General features: G+C 46.8%; 1 protein-coding gene across 1 annotated transcript; it reads left to right on the top strand.

Annotated features, from left to right (window-relative positions):
* The first annotated feature begins 9 nt into the window (after nt 1-9).
* Nucleotides 10-18,955, top strand: DISP2 (dispatched RND transporter family member 2). The gene is made up of 7 exons (XM_008644048.2): nt 10-7,541; nt 9,575-9,604; nt 11,365-11,488; nt 12,252-12,367; nt 12,654-12,772; nt 13,688-13,785; nt 14,573-18,955. Exons 1-7 carry the CDS (start codon nt 7,135-7,137, stop codon nt 17,990-17,992), a joined length of 4,314 nt encoding a protein of 1,437 aa, XP_008642270.2. The 5' UTR covers nt 10-7,134; the 3' UTR covers nt 17,993-18,955.
* The last annotated feature ends 755 nt before the right edge of the window (nt 18,956-19,710 follow it).

The following is a 19,710-nucleotide window of genomic DNA, read 5'->3' as shown; positions in this document are numbered from 1 at the left end:
CCCGCGGCTCTGTGTGTGGAAGTGGTCGGTGTCACCGGGTTTTCCTAGCACCAGGGCCCCTCAGTCCCGCCGAAGTGTGTCCCGTCGTCCTACCGGGGGTGCAGACAGAATCCCTCACTGCCTGCCCAGCTGCCCACCCGCGATTCGGGCTCTGGCGATGTGCGCTGCCCAACCGGGGCCCTGGTTGCTCTTACCCCGGGGCCAGGAACACCATGCAGAGCCAATTGTGCCGGGGGGCTTCCCGGTTTGGTCTCCCGAGCAGGTTTCTATCCTGCAACATGGTGTGCTCCCTCTTCTGCAGCAACGGGAGACCTATTGTTGGTAAGCTCAGTGTGTTTCAGACATAACCTTATTGCACTCAGCTGTGGGCAAACATGGGTTTCACTCCAAAGATCTCCATAAACCCCCGCATCCCTCATCATGTCCCCCTGTGCCATATGCTCTCTTACCTGGTGTCTTAAGCCAAGTTGGCAGCCACAATCGTCAACATTTTCTGGAAACATCAACAGCCCATAATCATGGGCAAGGAGCCATCCCATATTCACGAGCACACTGGCACTTGTTAGACCAGGGCAACAGACCTGAGCTCTTCAGATTCTGTTTGACCAGAACACACCCCGAGGTCAGCAGCACACAAATCCCTTTTGAAAGCCCAAGGGTTTCATTTCTGTCTGGTACAGGATATTCAGGCTGAGAGAGCCCCACCCGCCCGGGGGCACTGACAGGGCACTCACTGCTCATTAGACAGCTCTGATGTCCTCGGCCAGAGGCTGCCGTGCCTGTGGGTGTTCAGTGACTCTCACACAGTCCAGCCCTAGTTTAGACCTTGCACATTCCTTGGGGCCGAGCTGTCACTGGAGCCATCTTCTTTGCTTGTCTGAGTACTCCTTCGCCATTCAGACAGGTCTTGAAACGAACACTGCAGCCTGTGAGAGGTAAGTTACAGAGTTAAGCCACCTGACACAGGTGTATTTCAAACTTCACCCATGCTGCTCACTCAGTTTTAGCTCTGTGGTCCCCACCCTCTGCCCTAGCCAAGGCTCTTCATCATCAATGCTCACCTCATCAGCAAAAAACCACAGATGTTAGAAAACACCATCTTCCTCCTGGCCTCTTTCAGTCTGGAACACCAAGGTGGGGATTTTCATTTCCTTTCCCTTTTCATTTCACTCCTTTTTTTCTTCAAAATGAGGCTTAGCAAACATGATTTTCCCAATGCAGACAGCTGTTCTGGCACTGAAGGCTGGGTGGGAACCTTGAGCCCTCCATGTCCAGCACACACACCTGTACCCACGGCAGCAGCAGCAGCTGCCTGGGGTAAAGATAAGGCTGTTCTTACAAGTCAATGAAAAGGATTATAAAACAAAACTTTTCCTGGCAGACTATGTGGGAAGCAGAGTTTTGCAGTCTCATTAATTTTTCATGATGATTTAACATACTCAGGAGTCTCACTAACAAAAAGACTGTAGGTCTTCTCAAGGGTATGCACGATCCTGCTGCTAGACTGAAAAAGCAAAACAAAAGAACTCCACAGGAATTGTTCACTGCACAAGGATTTGCCGCAGCCAAAGGAGGAGATGGATTGCTCAGGAGTGCCTGTCTCTCTCTGTCAGGGAGACAGGGAGCTAGATAACAAGGTGACAGTGAAATGCAATGAACCCTCCCCTAATCCCAGGGAAAGGGCACTCTTATCTCCTTAGAAAATACAAGGCAAAAAGCTATTTTTCTCAAGAGCTCCACCGCAGTTTTGCTGGTGGTACTTTCAAAGAGAAATTTAAATTCCATTATAAAAGCACATTCTTAAAAAGTCATTTACAGCTCTCCAGGAAAAAGCTATTAGTCTAGATGGGAGCTGACCTATAGCACATGGATTTAATCCAGAAAGAATTCATATTTCTTTTTCATTTGGGAACACTTGTACAGCTGATATGCAAACAAAACTTTGCTAGAGGAAGAAAAAAAAAAAAGGGAAAAGAAAATAAAACTAGCTTCTTTTTTTTTTTAATTAATGAAATTTTGTAGCACCTAATGGCTAATTGAGCAAAGGTTCCTGATGAAAAAGGGCTCCAGTTGTAGGCAAGGTACAGACTTCTGCCATTTTTCTCCTTATTTTTATTCCTCCTTAAGATTCCTCTGTCAACAGGAGAAGTTGTAGTTTGAGTCAGGCATCAGACAGCTCCATTCACTCAGTAGGTGTTTCCCATCTTTCATATGCAAAGTGCTTCTTTCTTGATCCTCTCTTTAGTATGCAAAGGGGGGGATGATCTATTAAAAAAAAAAAAAAGCAGTGCTTATAGAAATGGGCTTGGGGACAAGGGTGGAATTAGGCAGACTGAGAAAGGAACCATTCCTGCAAAAGGCTGAATATTTTTGGCCCATTTCCCTCTCAGAACCACATGTGCGCTCCTACTTCGTGGCTTGGGGGGGAGAGCAAGACCAGGGAGTGCCAAAAACTGTAGTGGCTTAGGAAAAGGAAGGCTACTATTTCCCTGCCTGCAAAGCTTCCTCCATCCCAGCTCAGCTCTGTGTGCTGCAGAATTAAACCATCCCGAGGGGAATGTGCTGGGAGCAGGCAGCCAACATGGCATGTTTCCAGTAAACTTTGCTGGGGCCAAGTGAGCAGGTAAAGCCTAAAGCCAGGTCCTGCAGCCATCCTGTGTGGGGCAAAAGGATGCTGGTCTCTGGAAGAGGGAGATACTCTGCGCCAGGGGGATGGACCACAGACCCTCTATCCCACCACTGCTCCACATCCCTGCAGACCTGGAATGGCAGAAAGCTGTCTCCTTAGAAATCCTGACCCTCTCCTTCCTGTTTTCTTGTGGGAAGAGGCTGCAGTCCTTTTGCTAGCTCCCTCACACAAGGTAGGTGCCGTGGTACTCATCAGTATGAGCACCCTGTTTGTGCCCTGGTACTCATCTCAGAGAAGCACTGCTGCACTCAGAGTGACTCGGGCAGGTCCATAAATTGGATTATTGTTCTGTCTAGACATCTCAGGGCAAGAGACAGGGAAGCAAACAGCGAGAGCAGCACAGCTCACTGCTGTGGGTAACAGGAGCAGTTAACCCTAGTCCATCCCTTCCCTTACACCCCTTCTTTTCTCCTTTCCCAGCATCTCTCTGGTTACATCCAGCTGAGCCTGGAGAAGAAAATGGAGGCTGCCAGCTGCCTCTGTAGGCTTTTCTGCAGCAGAGACATCATTTCTGCTCACTTAATCCCAAAGAAATCAAATATCTGACACAGCCCAGAGTGGGAATGAATGTTAAAAATAAGTCTTTGTCAGTGTCAGCAAGGCAAGCAGAGTCCAGTGTGGTGCTCTGCCCTCTTCTCCTCATGCCTGACAGCAAACAGACATCAGAAATCCCCAGAAACATTTTTCTAGCATAGTTCAAGGTCCTGAGGGCCCAGAAAAGTAATAGTGACATGGTTTCAGGCAAAGAAGGACCGGCCTACATGTCTGGTGCAGACCTCAGCAGACCAAAGGTTAAGCTCAGCAGCACTACAGCTAATTGGGAAAGCAGCAAGTGGAGACTTGAACTCTGCTGAGCTGCCAGCAGTGATTATCCGAACCGATCATTATTTGCAAGCTCCAGGTTTCCCTGGAGATTGTGGATAACCAAGGTCACATCGTCATGGAGTTGGAGACGGATGAGCATAAGGGAACTCATATCCGGAGGGTGATTGACAGAGCTGTAATTGTTTAGTCTGAAAAGAAGATAATGAAGAGAAGTCACGAGTGAATGATCCAAACTTGCCAAAGTTATTCCAGAATCTGAAGTCACTGAGGAGGCCAGGGATTGAGTTCGGAGACGACACACGGAGGAAGAGCAGAACTTGACAGCATTTCACAGCAAAGATGGTAAACAAGGAGAGTGTGATTTCATGTGAAATATTAGACTCAACGCTACCAACGTATGTGCAGAAAACCCGGAGGCAATCTGCGATATCCAAGAGTTTGGCATCTGCTTTCCCCTCCAGGAGGTTTTGTAGCCGAGGGGTTTGCGGAGGAAGAATTTTTCATTGCATGGTCTCCTGCCTCTCCCTGACCATGTTCAAAGTGTATTTTGTAAAAGCCCTTTTGTTCTGTCCAGTGTCACATATTCACCCTCAGATGAGGCAGACAGGCTAATTAAGTCATGAAAAGCCTCTGGTCCCAGATTACTGTGCAGATCCAGCAGTTTAAAGGGATGACAATTTTGTTTTTCCTTTGAAAAAAAAGATCAGAAATACAGTACAGGTGTAGGAACACCAAAACACAAGATGTCAGTATGGCAGTGTCTTTATAAATTATTATGCACTGCAGGAGAGCATCACCTATTTAAAGTGTGCAAAAATTAGGGAAAACAACAGGATCAAGGCTGAGGAAAAAGAGTAAATTAGAGGTAACAAAAAGGGAGTGAGAAAAGGTCTAGACCTTGTCAAAGCATAACACTACCATGACCTCAGCTCTCTGATGAAAATTCCCTGCAGTACAAAGCTACAAACCACAACCAAGTCACTGGACACATGGGAAGAGCAAGATGATTTACACCTCAGGCTTGAAAGCGTGGCTTGAGGGACCCTCCAGGTCCTGTCCCAAATAACCTCTGCCCCTGCAGCTGACTAGCACTGTAGGGGATGTGGTGGTTTAGCATCTTCCCCTAAGGTTGCCTCTATGATTAGTAGAGAAGTGCAACGACTAATTAAAGATGTAATTTTATTTATTGACTGCCACAGACCCTAATCTTCCCTTGGTCTGTCTGCAGCGCTCCTGCCCTGTGCTGCACCTGAATCCCTCCCCGTGCAGGGACGACTCTGATGAGGCTGTAAGAACTCCAGACAAGAGTTCAGATTGCATCTCCTGAGCAGCTTTGCTGGCACTGCATTTGTAATCTCATATATGACATGTGTGGAGTCTCTTGTTGTGAACTACCTTTACACAGAGCTCTAACACAAATCACACACTTGAAAGGCCAGGTAATCCTGTCACTAATCCACCTGGGACAGGACAGCAAGGACTTCAAGCTTATTGTTGATGTTATTTGACAAGTTCTTTGGGTGACTGGGATATCGTTGTCACAGTTCAGGAGCTTCTGCTTTGCCAGCTGCTCTCCCTCTTGCTGCATTGAACCAGCTCAAGTCTTACTAGTACCTTGCCTTGAAGCTCAGAGGCAAATGAGCACTGGAACTGCTGGGGACAACTTTATCTCAACCTTATCTCACTGAGGTGTGCACACACCTGTCTGCTGCTTTCTGGCACCTGCTTCAGCACAAACACTGACTTCTTCCCAGTTACTTTGCATTTGCACATCAATTATGGCTTCTGAAGTCAGGACCCAGGAATGTGCTATCTGTGTCTGTAACTGCTGCAGCCTTCTTTAGGCTTAGAAACTAAACATAGCATTGGATGCTGCTTAATGAGTCAAGATTTCTCTGTTACTTGTCCTTGGACTGGTACAGTGTGCAAGCTGAAGTTGAGTGTGATGCCTGTGGCATGAGTGTCCACATCGGCACTGGTGTAAGTGCTACCACAAACACTACTCTCCTGTAATGGTTTTAATGAAATAAGCCCATTTTGTACAATCATGAAATATAGTTTATCAGTGTTGATAAACTCAACTGATGTTGGAAAGTACACAGCACAGACTGCCAAGGCCAATATGTCCTGCTTTCTGGAAAAAATAGCAATTTTCAAGCAATACTGAGCTAATAGTATTCTCCAGATTCTTTTGTCTTTGATAATCTCATGCCAGTTAACTTTGGGTGCAATTCCAGAGACGTGTAATCACTAAAATTCTGCCTTTTTCTGTGGCTGTGAGAAAAATAAATGAGAGATACTCTACAAAATTTTAAAAAACATCCCTTCCCCAACTTGTTATCTTAATTTTTTCCCACATCACACCAGGTGCCTCAGGCTAAAGTTGATCTCACTGCAGTCTTCCTCCAACATTCATAATTCTTTGAGACACTTTGTGATTTTGGCTGGTCTGAACTGTTCGTCCTGTTTAATCCTGGACGCCAGGCACTGCAGCAAGACACATAATTCAGCTGTAAGAGACTGTGGCACGTGCTCTGAACAAGGACCAGAAACTGCTGGTGTTTGCATCTCTTGGGACAGCAATTCCTAAAGCATTTTGGGGTCTGAAGGACCTCAGTCTATTGTGTGTGAAGGGGTTTTTGGTGTCACACAGACAAAGCAGTCCCTCAAAGTATTATTCAAACTTTCTCCAAGCTAGCAAAACCTCTCGGGCTCCATAAATCAAGAACTATAGGAATGAAATAATGTTTTTAATTCCTTGGAGAAGAGAAAGTGTATCCTGCAGACACCTTATTACTTGGGAACTGGAGTCTGCGAATGTTTTGTCTCAGTAAATTCGGCAGCCAGAGGACAGTAAACTTTCAAAGGATCTATAGAGATCCCAGTCCATCCCCTTCCTACAAGGTAAGACCAATAAAATCTGTTGCTGTCATCCTTGGGAGATGTGTGTCTAAAAAGTTCCTGAAGAGCCCAGTGGAGCATGCAGGATGTGGGAGCCATTAGGGAATGTGCCAGGCTGGAGGCTGAAGACCCTGTTACACATCACAGCCCTCAGGTTCACTGCTCAGCTGTGTCAGTGCCAGGGATGACTCACTCTCCTGCTGACCCAACATGGAGCAGTGCCAGTCCTTCTGCAGAGCAATCACACTAATTAATCCTCCCAAGGAGTGCAGATAATTGAGTGGCTTCTAGACATGCAGATTCCATTGGTTTCTGTTTGCCCAGGCCTCTGTAATCTCTCTGGGTCCTGAGTTAGGACCCCCCTCCACAGTGAAATATCTTGGGAGAATTTTTGGGTGGGCTATTACCCAATTTTTCAAACTTTTGGAGCAACACACACAAAGGATGGATTACAGGATCCCCCATCACTTGGGATCCCTGAGTGAGTCACGGATGTCTTTATAAAAAGCATAATCCATTCAGCCCTTAAGCTGACTCCTGGTACAGGACACAGTGGGCGAGGTTTGACATTTGTGTTACGTGGGAGGTCTGTGAGCATCTCCAGTTCTCAGGATGCAACTCCTCAGCACAGCCTTTCAACCTCTCCCCTGTTTTACCTTTCCCTTCATTTCTCTCATAGGGAAAAACAAAATGCAGGACCTTGTCAGACCTGTCTTGCCATGCCAGAGATTGGGAACGCTGAGCTCAGCTACAGTGGCACTTCCTGGGAAAAAATCTGCCCAGTCCATCACTGCCCCATTCCTGCATCCCCCGGGCTGGGGGAAGACAACCTGCCCTCCTCCAGCCACACACTTGGACCAGTCTCCACCCAGTCCAACGGCCAGGTGCCATCAAGCTCCCAGGACTCACAGCAGCACCACCCATATTACCCCTGCAACCAGGAGGAGTCCCAAGGCAGCTATGGCCTGCCCTCAGTCCCTGGGCATGGCGAGAGGCCTGTGCTGTGTTCCCACCTTTCCAGTGGTGATTCTGTGCCAGCTTCCCACCACAAGGCCTCAGAAATGCCCTGGAAGCAGTGGTCCCCCGGGCAGCGGCAGCCAGTGCAACATCATGTTGTCACAGTCAGGTAAGAGGCACGTGAAAGGCATCTCAAAAGAGCATCTTCCAGACTTGATAGGGGCAAGTGGGAGGGATGAGCAGGGTGTGAGCTGGGATGCATGAAGCATGGGTTTGCTCTCCAGCTCAGGGCACCAGCTGCCCCAAAATGCACGGAGGGATCCAGTTTGCTCTCTACCTCTGTGTGGGCATACAGAGAGCTGAGTGGCAGCAGAGGGTAAGCACTAGCTACAGCTGAGCAGTGAGAGATACAAAAGGGGGGAACATTATTTGGCTTTCCAGGTTGGGCAGCAACCAGGGTATGAATTCTTTGTTGTCCATGACAGAATTCATTTGTGTACAGAGTGCCTGGATAACAACAGCCTGAACTGCAACCTCTGCTCCTTCCAGCCAGCACCATCCTTCCTCCTGAGAGTGCCTTTTAGAGTCCACTCTTGGCACAAGAGATCATGATCCCTTCACTGCTGCAGCCGTAGCCACTGAATCCTAATAAAAGATGGCACAGGATTCCTTCCTTGCCCACATTTCAGTGTTAGGCACAAAAGCCCTTTACAGTCTCTTTTTCCAGCCATTTACAGAGGATTTAATTTGCTTGTGTTTTCAGTGTAGAGGAACTGCAGTCAAAGGAGCCGGGACCCTTTTTCACTCATATGCTATCAACAAAATTGCCAACCACATCCTCTGTAACAGGTCATTTAAGTAGGAAGCACAGCTGGACTGCAAATCCCTGGCAGAGTGTGCAGCACCAGCAGTCAGAAAAGTGATAACATAATAATGCCAGAATGAGGTTTTTAATCCAAGCAAATCTGCTTGAGGAGCTATTGTGAGGGAATTAGCACTGGATGGGCAGTGCATTGCCAGAGAGAGACCTTGCTTTGATAATGTGGGGAGGCTTTTGCTCTGCTCCTCTCGGTCCTGAATCTACAGAGCATTAGCGTGACGAGCAAAACACAGAATCATTTATTACATGAGCCACCAAGAGTGACTCTGCCATGGGGAGCTCTCCTCCATTGCTTTTCCATTTCTCCCACTCATAACAAAGCTAGGAAGGATGAGCTTCCTCAAGGTCACCAGTTGGCTGCTGCATGGAGTGGGGGCCATCTGCCCAACACAGATATTGGAGTGCAGCAGGACCTTCTCCCAGTTTAAGCAGGAGTGTAGGAGGGTGAGAGGAGTTGGGAGCACTGGTTGAGTGGAGCTTGGCACAGCTGCAGAAGGAGGTGGGAGCAGTTCTCTGGAAGCTGGTCCAAGCCAAGGCTGTGCCAGACTGAGGCGTGTTTCAAGGGGATGTTTCAGCACGGAGAGAGCAGAACAAAAGGTCCTGCAGATATCTGACCCACCAAGATGCAGCTTTTTTTTCAGGATGCCAGTGGAAGGCTTGTCCTCAGGGATTCATTAACAAACTTTGGATCCCCTGGGGAAGGCTTCTTTATTTCCCCCCCAGAGCCCTTCAAGTAGAGTGACAAATGCTCCTCTGTGAAGAAAATCCTGATAAAATATTTTTAGCAGCTCCACTGGCATTCTGCTCCTATAGCCTGAAAAGACACTGTCTTTGGAGGGGCCCAGGAAACAAGTAAGAGTCACCTTCTGGGGAAAATCCTTGCTAAGCTAAACAGGAAGTAAAAACTATCTACAGTTGTTGTTAGCCCAACTCATGAGATTTAATAAAGAGGTTTGCTTTTGTCAAGGAACCCTTTAAGAAGTGCAGGAAAAGCACTTAAACCAGATAGATTTTAATGGATGAGATATGCAATGGGATTTCTATGGGACTGCATTGCTAATGTCCAGTACTCTCTGCGGGGTTTTCTGAGAGGGGCAAAAGGAGGAGTGGCTACATGGCTTCCCATCCTGTTTGGTTAAAATGGGAGAGAAAAAGGCTCTGTTATTCATTAAACTAATTCACACAGTGCCAGAACTGTGTCAGCACTGGCTCACCTTGGTGCTTATAGCCCTGCAAGGGTTAACCTGCTCAGGGATCAGCCCAGCACTGGGCTTCCCAGGAAAATAATAAATTAACACATCTTTTTTCCTTTCTGTCTGCAGACATGATAAAGCTTTCAGGATGCCAAAAAGGTATGTTTAACAGCAAAAGCTTCCTGTCCTTGTACCCTGTGATCAGTGCTCTCCTCTCCTGCTATTAGGAGAAGCAGAGTGTTACTGCTGGTGACATCCCAGCAGGCCCAGCTCCAGAGGCGAGGTCAGCGCTCCTGGGGCTTTCCGCTCTTTGGAAAAAATCTCCATTTGCTTGTGAGATCAATTTAACCTGCATTAATGAATAGCAACACTGTCCCAGTAGCTGTTCTTGGGCAGGTGCCTGGCTCTAACCTATACAGTAGCTTTATATATATATAAAATAATTCTGTGTGTGTGTGTGTGTGTATGTGTGTATATATATGTGTGTAAGATTAATCCAGCTTGTTTTATCCGAGGAGCAATAACAAAAAGAGCTCATCCAGGAAATAAACTTATCTTTTCAACAGACAGAGAATTTTAAATACATTTATCAAAATTAAAGTAATTTGATTGCTTTCTACTTGTACTTAAAGTTGACTTTTGTAAACTATTACTTCTGGATGGTTTGGGTAAGCACCTTTTTTTTTGTTCTTTTTTTTTCTGGTAATTGGACATGGAAATACCCAAAACATCCTCCAGAAATTAGGTAAAGAGCAGTTTTGTTCATTTTCATAGGAAAGACTTTGTCTACAAAAACAAACTTGATAAGGCAGTTGTAAATTGAAAAAAAAAAGCCAAAAAAAAAAAAATCAAAAGTTATGTGAAAAGGTGTTTGAAGTGCTTGTGATGGTTTCTAATGATGAAATAGCTGCAGTGGAGTCCCAGGCAAAAGGGGCAAAAGAGCAGGAAAGCAGAAACATTCCATCTCAAATAAAGTTCATAAATATTTCACTTCCCTTCACAGATACTTGTCAACTATTTTTGAACAAAGAATTTCTTATATTTCAGAAATACAGCAGAACACAAAAGAACTACCTAGAACCTTCCAAACCAGAGCAGGAACCCATTCTGCTATCTTATATCTCAACTGATGTTTCTGAGAAAGACAAAAATCTTGACACAGTAAAACCTGCACTGGTAAAAAATGTGGGAGAGTAACTTTCATAGATCATCCTACATGGGAGACAGTTTGTTCCAAAGGAAAAACAGAACTTGGATAGAAAATTTTACACCAGCTCTTTAAGAACAAAAGTAACTGGCAAATAATACTTTGGCCAGAGTAAGCTGCTTCCCTGGAAGGATTTTGATGGTATAGAAATGTCATCAAAATTCTGTGAAATGTCATGAAAATTATATGTATTCTAGTGAATACATGTGAATTTAGACCAGTGACAGTGGGCTTGCTCTGGTCAGTTACCTTCAGGGACTCTTCAGAATAACCTGAAGATTTCTCAGGGTCCACAGTCTGGAAATCTGCAGCCCAAACTGTTGCAGCCACCAGCTGACATAGCTCAATGTGAGGGAAATGAAGAGGCTGTTTCTAAATGCAATCTTTGAATTTAAATGTTTAAAGCTTCATTTTGCCCAAGGACACAAGAGTCTGGTTTTTATTATTTCTGATTGAAAAAGCTGGAAAATGCAGGGAGGCAAAATGTAATTACCCGAGTTAATTAGAGCTGCCTGCAAACATCCAGTTAGAGGTGTACTATGTTCATTAATAGCTGCACTAGAGCCTCCAAGCCTCACAATAAATAAGTGCTCAAACCAGAGACCCTGATTTTTTCCTTCCTGTTACTCACACCTCATTGGCTCTACAGCAGGTTTTTGCTCAGAGCAGAAGCATCTCACCAGCTGCATTTTTCTCTTCCTGTTGCCTGCAGTTACTCCCAGCTGATCACGGAGTGGCCGCTGGCCATGCTGGTGCTGTGCTCCGTGGCAGCAGTGATCTGCACCATGGCTGGGCTGCTGGTTGGGAATCTGCCTGACTTTTCAGAACCCCTAATGGTAAGTCCCTACAGTTGATGTATCAATAGGAATGTAAATCCATGCCCAACCAGTGATATCATCCCTCCAAGATAAGCAGAATGTACCAGTCCTGCACAGCTGCCCCTGACACACAGGGAGAACACATCCCTCAGCCATGCTGTGCACTCCCACCAGTGCCTTCACTCCGGTGTGGAGACACTGCCAGCACAAACTGGGATTGCTCCCTTTGCTCCCCTTCCAAGGCTGGAAGGCTGAGATTGCCCACAGGGAATAGCTAGGCTCAGCAGAGACTGGATAGAAGAGCTGGCTTTTGCTCCTACAGTCTGTGCATGAGGCTCTTGATGTGGAGAGCATGCCCTGTTCTGAGCACTATGCACATGGAATGTTTTCCATGTGGAATGCCACATTCCCTAAAGTCATCCCTGCCTCTTGTTAATGGAGGAATCTTGAAAAAATAAGAATACGCTAGAGTTTGTCTGCAAAAAGGAAAATTAGTCCCATTTCTGTAAGGGCCTATTACACTTGAGAAGGAGAAGAGATTCTTAGGTGATCAGGGAGAGAGAATTGTAGCCATTGTTGATGGGAAGGGAAAGGGAAAGGGAAAAGGGAAGGAGACATATTTTTTCTCTCATTTCTGGGATGCAGTAGTTCAAGGGAAAGTTCAATTCGTGCATCTCTCCAAGATGCAGTAACAGTCTCATACAGTTTCCATGTGTCAGAGGAGGCCTAAGGACAGCTGAGCAGAAGTGGAGCTGTGACAAAGCCCTTTTCCTTGGTGCAGGGTTTTGAGCCACGGGACACTGACATTGGCAGGAAGCTCATTGTGTGGAGGAATGTCGAGAGCCATACAGGCTACAAGAAGACCCTTTCCCTTTCTCCCTATGCCAAGAAGAAAAGGTATTTGAGCTTGGTTTGGGGGATTTGAGGAACATGTTGGTTGTAAAGTCACATATTCAATATTCAATATTCAAAAATATCTATGTGAATTTCAACATACATCCTACGCTTAAAAGCAACTGAGGCATTGGAGAGTTTGAAGTCTGTGTGCCTGCAATGGATTTGGGCTGCCTATTGCTGTGTGTGGCACCAGAGCCTTGTCAGTGAATGTAATTCTCAGCCAGACGCTCTCTTGTTAATAATAATAGTTAACAGTATTATTAACAATAATCTGCCCTCTTGCTAGCTATGATGACCTTGGCATTGGCAGAGGACAGAAGGCTGCTCAGGGAGAACAAGCAGCAAGGACACGGAGAATGGTGGAAACCATCTATGGAGCAGATGGATTCTTCTGTGGTCCCCCAGGTGAGTGAAATCTCGATGGGGCAGTAAATACTGCACACCCAGAACTCAGTTGGCAGAACTGTCAGAGTTTAGGACACAGGGAATACTCTGAATTTGCTCTAAGCAAGAAGTGTGTACAATTCCACCTGTGAGAGCTCTGACAGTGCCCTCCCAGCACTTCATACCTCAGTGGTCAGAAAAGGCTGGTTCAGAAATTCTGAAGAGTTGTTTCTCCTTCTTAACTCTTTGCCATGCTTCTTGTTTTCGCTTTAGAAATATACCTTGAAAGCACACATTAAAGGACTAATGTTTTCACCATTTACCCATATCAAAAGTGAATACTCTGGAAAAACAGCATATGCCCCACTCGCTGTCTGCTCCCTCTCCCTTGTCTGCTCCCACTCCCTCTCTGTTCCTTCTTTTCTTCTTGAAAAATGTAAATGGCAGTAAAATCTGGAGAGAAAAACAGAAAGCTCCAACACCCCCAAATTTGTCCCAAAATGGACACTAGTAAGTAGAAAGAAGAGGAACAACATGCAGATATTTTTATTCTCTTCCCTGCCTTCTATCCACCTCTGAAACAAGTCACACACCAAACCTGCAGGTCCTTGGGGCTTTTTGGCTGAGCTCGAGCTCCTCCCTTGTTCCAGGGGTGCAGAACCAGATGCCAGCAGTCGCTAAAGGCCAGCTGATATTTGATTTTCAAAGTGCCGTGATGCTGCTGACCTGTTTCAAGGAGCAGGGGTAAGGTCACACAAAGCACATGCTCACCACTGTCTTGTGACCTGCTTCCCTCCAGGGAGTCCTCCAGAGCAGTCCTATGGACAGAGATACATATTTCTTTTTTCTGTGGAGACTCTACTCCAAACAGCCTGGCTGCTTCATCTTCATTACCTAATCCTTTTATGATTTTTTTCTTCTTCTTCTTTATTTCAGAAAAGAGCTATTCCCAGCTGGTATTTATGTCCACAACTGCTGGGAGCTTATGGAACTTGCAAGCAATTCAGTCTATGTGTCAAATGGAACAAGACAAGGTCAGTGATGGCAGGAAGAACACAAGTACAGGCTGTCTCTTTTCTGTCTGCTGCAATCTTTGATGTCTTGCTGAGAGGATGCTAGACAAAAAACAATGTAAGCTATGCAACAGGTTTTACCTGGAGGATTCAAAAGCATTTCACCTACTTGGCAATACAGGGATGATCCCACCTGCCAGCTGCAAATTAAACAAGAATAAAGGACACTGAACAGGAGCTGGTCTAGAAGCTAAAGGTGTCCATCAGAAGCTGATGAGGATTTTGGGCAGCAGAACATAATTATGGAAATGGAGCTACGAGCTTGGAGATTGGTGGCAAGCTTTACAAGTGGGAAGTTTAATTGGATGAGCTGCATTTGCCATAGGAGCCAAATTTTCAAATCTGTGGTTATAAAATATAATAATGGACAGGGTTTAATTTTTGCAAAAGGCTACCAACTTTCCATAGCTTTGGTGTTTGGGATTTGTCACTGGGAGGATGGATGGCGATGAGTGGTACACCTTGGGTAAAGAGGAAAGGGGAAAAGGAGAGAAGAGGACAGGACAGGACAGGACAGGACAGGACAGGACAGGACAGGACAGGACAGGACAGGACAGGACAGGACAGGACAGGACAGGACAGGACAGGACAGGACAGGACAGGACAGGACAGGACAGGACAGGACAGGACAGGACAGGACAGGACAGGACAGGACAGGACAGGACAGGACAGGAGAATTACTGCAGCGAGTAAGGAACACTGGGGCTGCAAGAGAGGGTCTGACCTGATGCCCCCTCATGTTTTTCAGATACGCTCACACGTGCATTTTAGAGACCTGTGCCAGCGCACTGAAGCCAACGAATGCTGCCCGAGCTGGTCTGTGGGGAACTACATTGCTGTCCTGTACAACAGGTCTTCGTGTCTGGAGATAACCCAAGGAGACATCTCCCACACCCTGGCCCTGCTCCGTGCCTGTGCTCCAGACTACCACCGAGGTGTCCTCACGCCATCCTGCATAGGCCCCGAGGCTGTCAGACAGAAACACTCTCAGTGTGCTCAAGTCCCAGAAAAATGTACCCGCTTCAATGCCATCTACCAACTGCTTCACTTCTTGGTCGACAGGGACTTTCTCAGTCCCCAGACGATGGAGTACCAAGTGCCCTCTCTCAAATACAGCTTGCTTTTCCTGCCTACAAGAAAAGGTGCATCTATGATGGGGATCTACTTAGACAACCTTGAAACCTGGGATCTGTTTGATAACTACACGTCTATCACTGGAATGGACCTGGGCCTTAAACAGAAACTATTCCAGCACTACCTTTTACTTGATACTAAGTATCCAGTGCTGGCAATATTAGCTATTTTTCTAAGCATTTCTTTTTATTTACGCTCAGCATTTATTACCTTGATGGTCCTCCTCGCTGTTGTCAGTTCTTTGATGATCTCCTACTTCTTGTACAAGGTGGCCTTTAGATTCACCTATTTCCCTTTCGTAAACCTGACAGCAGTCATCATTCTCAGCGGCATTTGTGCCAACCACACTTTTGTCTTCTTCGACCTGTGGAACCTCAGCAAGGGCCAGAACCCTTCTGCCGGGCTTGCTCAGTGGGTGAGTCAAACCATGCACCATTTTGCGTATCTCATGCTGGCCTCGTGCTTCACGACGGGTGCTGCCTTCTACGCCAGCTACATCAGCAACATCACAGCTATCCGCTGCTTCGCCGTCTACATGGGCACCTCGGTGCTGGTGAATCTGGTTTTCATGATGACCTGGCTGCCCTCTTCGGCCGTGCTGTACGAGCGCTACATCGCAACGACCTGCGTTTACAAGCCGGAAGCCTACTGGAACAACAGCAGCCACAAGAGAGTCGCTCTCTCCGTCCATTACGTCCTCCAGGCTCTCCAGAACACACTGTCTGAAACTTCCAAGCTGCTCTTTGAAAAGCTTCTGCCTTGTGGGGTCATCAAGTTTCGATACATCTGGATCTGCTGGTTTGCTGCCTTAGCCATCGGAGGTGCCTACATTTCCTGTTCCAACCCCAAACTCAAACTCCCGACTCTGGAGACATCGTCGGTCCAAGTGTTCAGGCTGAGCCACCCCTTTGAGAGGTACGATTCCGAGTACTGCCACCAGTTCATGTTTGAGAGGCTGGAGCATGGAGAAGGGCAGCGTATGCCTGTCACGATTGTCTGGGGCATTCTGCCCGTGGATAACGGGGACCATTTCAATCCAAAAAGCAATGGCACCCTAGTGACAGACACCACCTTCACCATCCAAAATCCTGATGCCCAGAAGTGGCTCCTCGAATTCTGCCAAAAAGTGAAGAACAAAACTTTCTATTACCCTGATGCAGAGCAGAAATCTACGGTGTGCTTCATGGAGGAGTTCCTCAGGTGGATGGACAGTCGCCAGTGCTCCCAGCGAGACCACAGCTTCAACCTTTGCTGTAACCAGTTCTCCTTCCCTTACAGAAGTGAAGTCTTCCTGCACTGCATCAAAATGATGCTCCTGGAGGAGGGCAGGGAAGGGGCAGAAACGTACGATCTGGGCCTCAGGTTTGATGGGGAGGGGAATCTCACTGCCTTAGTGCTGCAGTTTCAAACTATTTATCACTACAGCTTCAACTACAGCAAAGTCAAACAATTCTATGAGGAAATCAGCCTCTGGATAACAGAGGAAATGAAAACTGCCCCCGTGGGGCTTCAGAACGGGTGGTTTACCAGTAAATTACAGCTGTACAACCTCCAGCACAGTCTCAGCACAGAAACCATGGTGGTCATGGGGCTCTCCATAGCCATTTCCTTCGTGGTGCTGCTGCTCACGACCTGGAACGTTCTGCTTAGCATTTTCTCTGTTACTGCCATTGCAGGCACCGTCCTGGTAACCACTGGCCTTTTGGTCCTCTTGGAGTGGCAGCTCAATGCAGTGGAGTCTCTCTTCATTTCAGCTGCAGTAGGTCTCTCTGTTGACTTCACCGTCAACTACTGCATCTCCTATCACCTGTGCCCCCATTCCGACCGCCTGAGCCGAGTGGCCTTTTCCCTGAAGCAGATGAGCTGTGCCACAGCCATGGCAGCTTCTGCTCTCTTCTCTGCAGGGGTCATTATGTTGCCTGCCACGGTCCTGGTGTACAGGAAGCTGGGGATATTCATCATGATGATCAATTGTATCAGCTGTGGGTTTGCCAGCTTCTTCTTCCAGTCGCTCTGCTGCTTCTTCGGCCCGGAGAAGAACTGCGGGCAGATCCTTTGGCCTTGTGCCCACACCATGAAAGACTACTCTGATGACTCCGGGCCGAACGGAAACTTTGCCTGTGGGGGCAGTGAGAAGCAAAACCGGTTGCGGAAGGTCCAGGAGTCCAACACTGCAAACGAGCAATACGAGCTCCAGCCCTTGTCCAGGAAACTCAGCGACAGCTTTGACAACAGCACTTCCACAAGCAAGCTGTCCAACCAGCCCTCTGTGCTCTCTGAAGACATACAAGTTGAAGACAACAGATGCCCTCGAGTGGGAACGCACCCCTCCCTGGAAAGAGAGAGACAGAATCTGCAGGAGACCCTTGGAGACCAGCAGGTCGGCCTGTGCCAGTGTCCCGCCTTGCAAACTTCCTCTCCTTACAAGCACAGCACCTCAGAAACAGAAATTCACAGGGAGAGACTCTGCCGAGATTGTCGCTGTCAAAAGTATGGTCTGAAGGCATGGGATGGGTCTGGGCTGGACCACATCCAGCCAACTGGCATGAAAGAAGAAGGGCAGCTCAATAAATCCCAGTGCTCCAGTGACACTGCCCAGCAGCAGTCAGATTATACCTCAGACCACAGCCCTCTCCCTGCTGCTGACATCTACAAAATTCACAGATGCCTTTGTTCTCTTGGCAGCTCTTTTGATATGCTCAACATCTCCAGCGAGACATCGATCAGTGATTTCGAGCAAGGCCTGAAGCTCGCTGAATCAACCAGTTCCTGTCCCGATGCCTTGGAGCTGTCTGACTCCTACGGTAATGCGGAGCGAGGTTACCTGAACGGGAAGAGAGATACCCTGCGGCTGGACCTGAGGGAGACTGTCTTTGATGTCTCTCCAGCTGCATCACAGCAGAACAGCTCTTCATGGAAAAATCGGTTTGGATTGGGAAACGAAGGGCCGGTCGTGCTACCTAACAGCCAGCCAGACATGCCTGATGTTTGGATCAAACGATCCAGTGCACAAAGTTCCGGTTACAACAGCTGAGACCTTGCAGAAAGCAAAGCTGCTGCTAGGGGAAGGGGAAGCCTGAATGTCCTTAGAGCTGTAAATATCAATTTTTTCCTCCCACCTCTCCTGGAGCTGAGACTATTTCTTAGTATTTCAGCCATACAAAACGCGTGTTTTCACAGAACCAGCATATCTGATGCCACCGAGAGGACTGAGAGCCATCTTGTTGGACTACAAGCCCTTTGACTTCCGTCTGGTGCCATGTTCACAGCTGTTCACAGGACTTACCAAGTAAACCTGGTTTGTCATTTCCTACAAGGTGATTAGGTTTTGTTTTCTTGAGAGAAATAATGAGGTGAAGCTCCCCAGGTATTTAATGACAGAGAAGGAGAGCTCATGTAAAAAACAACAAAAAAAATTTTAAAAAAAAAAGCCAAAACTGAACTACTGAAAATCTAGCTATCAAGTGAAGTGTACTGTTAATAACAAAAATTAAAGTTTTTCATTTTCTACTTTATGCAAAGCCCAGGTCCACAGATCCCATCAAAATATTATTTAAATATTATAAAAAAGATATTATTAAAAGTCCTGTCAAGACTTTCGAGTTGACACAGCCTCTTCCCAACCATGGGAGAGGCTGCAGAATCCAGCCCAAATCAATTTCCAGTAACAACTTCAGTTTGTTTTATCTGAAGGAATTCTAATACTGCCAAAGACTTTCAGTGTGAATTTCCCCCTTGAGGAAAGAGTCCTCATCCCCCCCAACTCAGGTGCCTTGTTGTGTCCTCTTCACAGCATGTTTCCACTCAAGGCATTCCCCACAAACATGTAACTTTTTAAAATTCACATATCTGGTGAATCTTGAATTTTAGGGGTTTTTCCTCCTCTACCAGAAACCAACAGGAAAACAAGCATTTCTTTGCCCTTATTTGTTGAGAAATAAAACATTCTCTCTACAAGTTGACATACAATAAATGCTTATAACAAACTTTTCTAAAATCTGTATGATGCTTCATTTTCACCATGAACACTGTGGTTATTAATCTTTTAAGCGCTTAATATATTTTCCAAAGTGAAATAGATATCTTTAAAATACTTATTCTTCTGACACCCACGAATTGTTCCTGTGCTGTGGGAGACAGACACCAACTCCCTGATATCCATTAGGGACATGGACTTTTAAAGCTAATATCAGTGTTTGAAATACGTCAAATATGCCAGTTTCATGGGTTTGGATTTTTCATGTTTCAGTTTCATGGTTTTATACCGAAATTGTCATAGTGGATGTTCAGGTGGGTGTTTGGGCAGCCAAGGCCACCCTCAGGCTGGGACTGCAGCACCCTCCTCACGGAACTGCTCCCATTGCTCTCGGGAGAGATTTCCCACCCATTATGAAAACCATGTTAGCCAACACTGCAAAAATGTCTGTTAAGTCGGGAAACATTTTATACAGATACCTCATTTCACCTTGCGGCATTAGAGAGCAATTTTACTACCTCACACACCAGCGGCAGCACCGGCACCCTCACAACTCTGACTCCTACATGTCCCCACAGATGGCCACAAACCCCTTGATCTTCGGGCCTCGAGTGCCCAAACCACAGGGTGAGGCAGTGGGAAGGAGCGAAGGAAGGAAAGAACTGCGCTCCGCCTTTCCCTGAGGGTGGGAGCCTCGTCATGGCAACCAACGCCTTCCCTGAGGGAGGGGGCGCGAGGCAGAAATGGCGCGAAAGAGACGGGGCGCAGCGAGAAGG

Source organism: Corvus brachyrhynchos, unplaced genomic scaffold (genome assembly GCF_000691975.1).
Source record: "Corvus brachyrhynchos isolate BGI_N302 unplaced genomic scaffold, ASM69197v1 scaffold281, whole genome shotgun sequence".
NCBI lineage: Eukaryota > Metazoa > Chordata > Aves > Passeriformes > Corvidae > Corvus > Corvus brachyrhynchos.
Note: the sequence above shows the minus strand (reverse complement) of the source record. Positions and strands in the feature narration are given on the sequence as shown.

Coding starts and splice junctions, on each gene's coding strand:
- DISP2 (XM_008644048.2), top strand. CDS start 7,135: ATGCCAGAGATTGGGAACGCTGAGCTCAGCTACAGTGGCACTTCCTGG. Junction 9,605..11,364: donor GCTTTCAGGATGCCAAAAAG/GTATGTTTAACA, acceptor TGTTGCCTGCAG/TTACTCCCAGCTGATCACGG. Junction 11,489..12,251: donor ACTTTTCAGAACCCCTAATG/GTAAGTCCCTAC, acceptor TCCTTGGTGCAG/GGTTTTGAGCCACGGGACAC.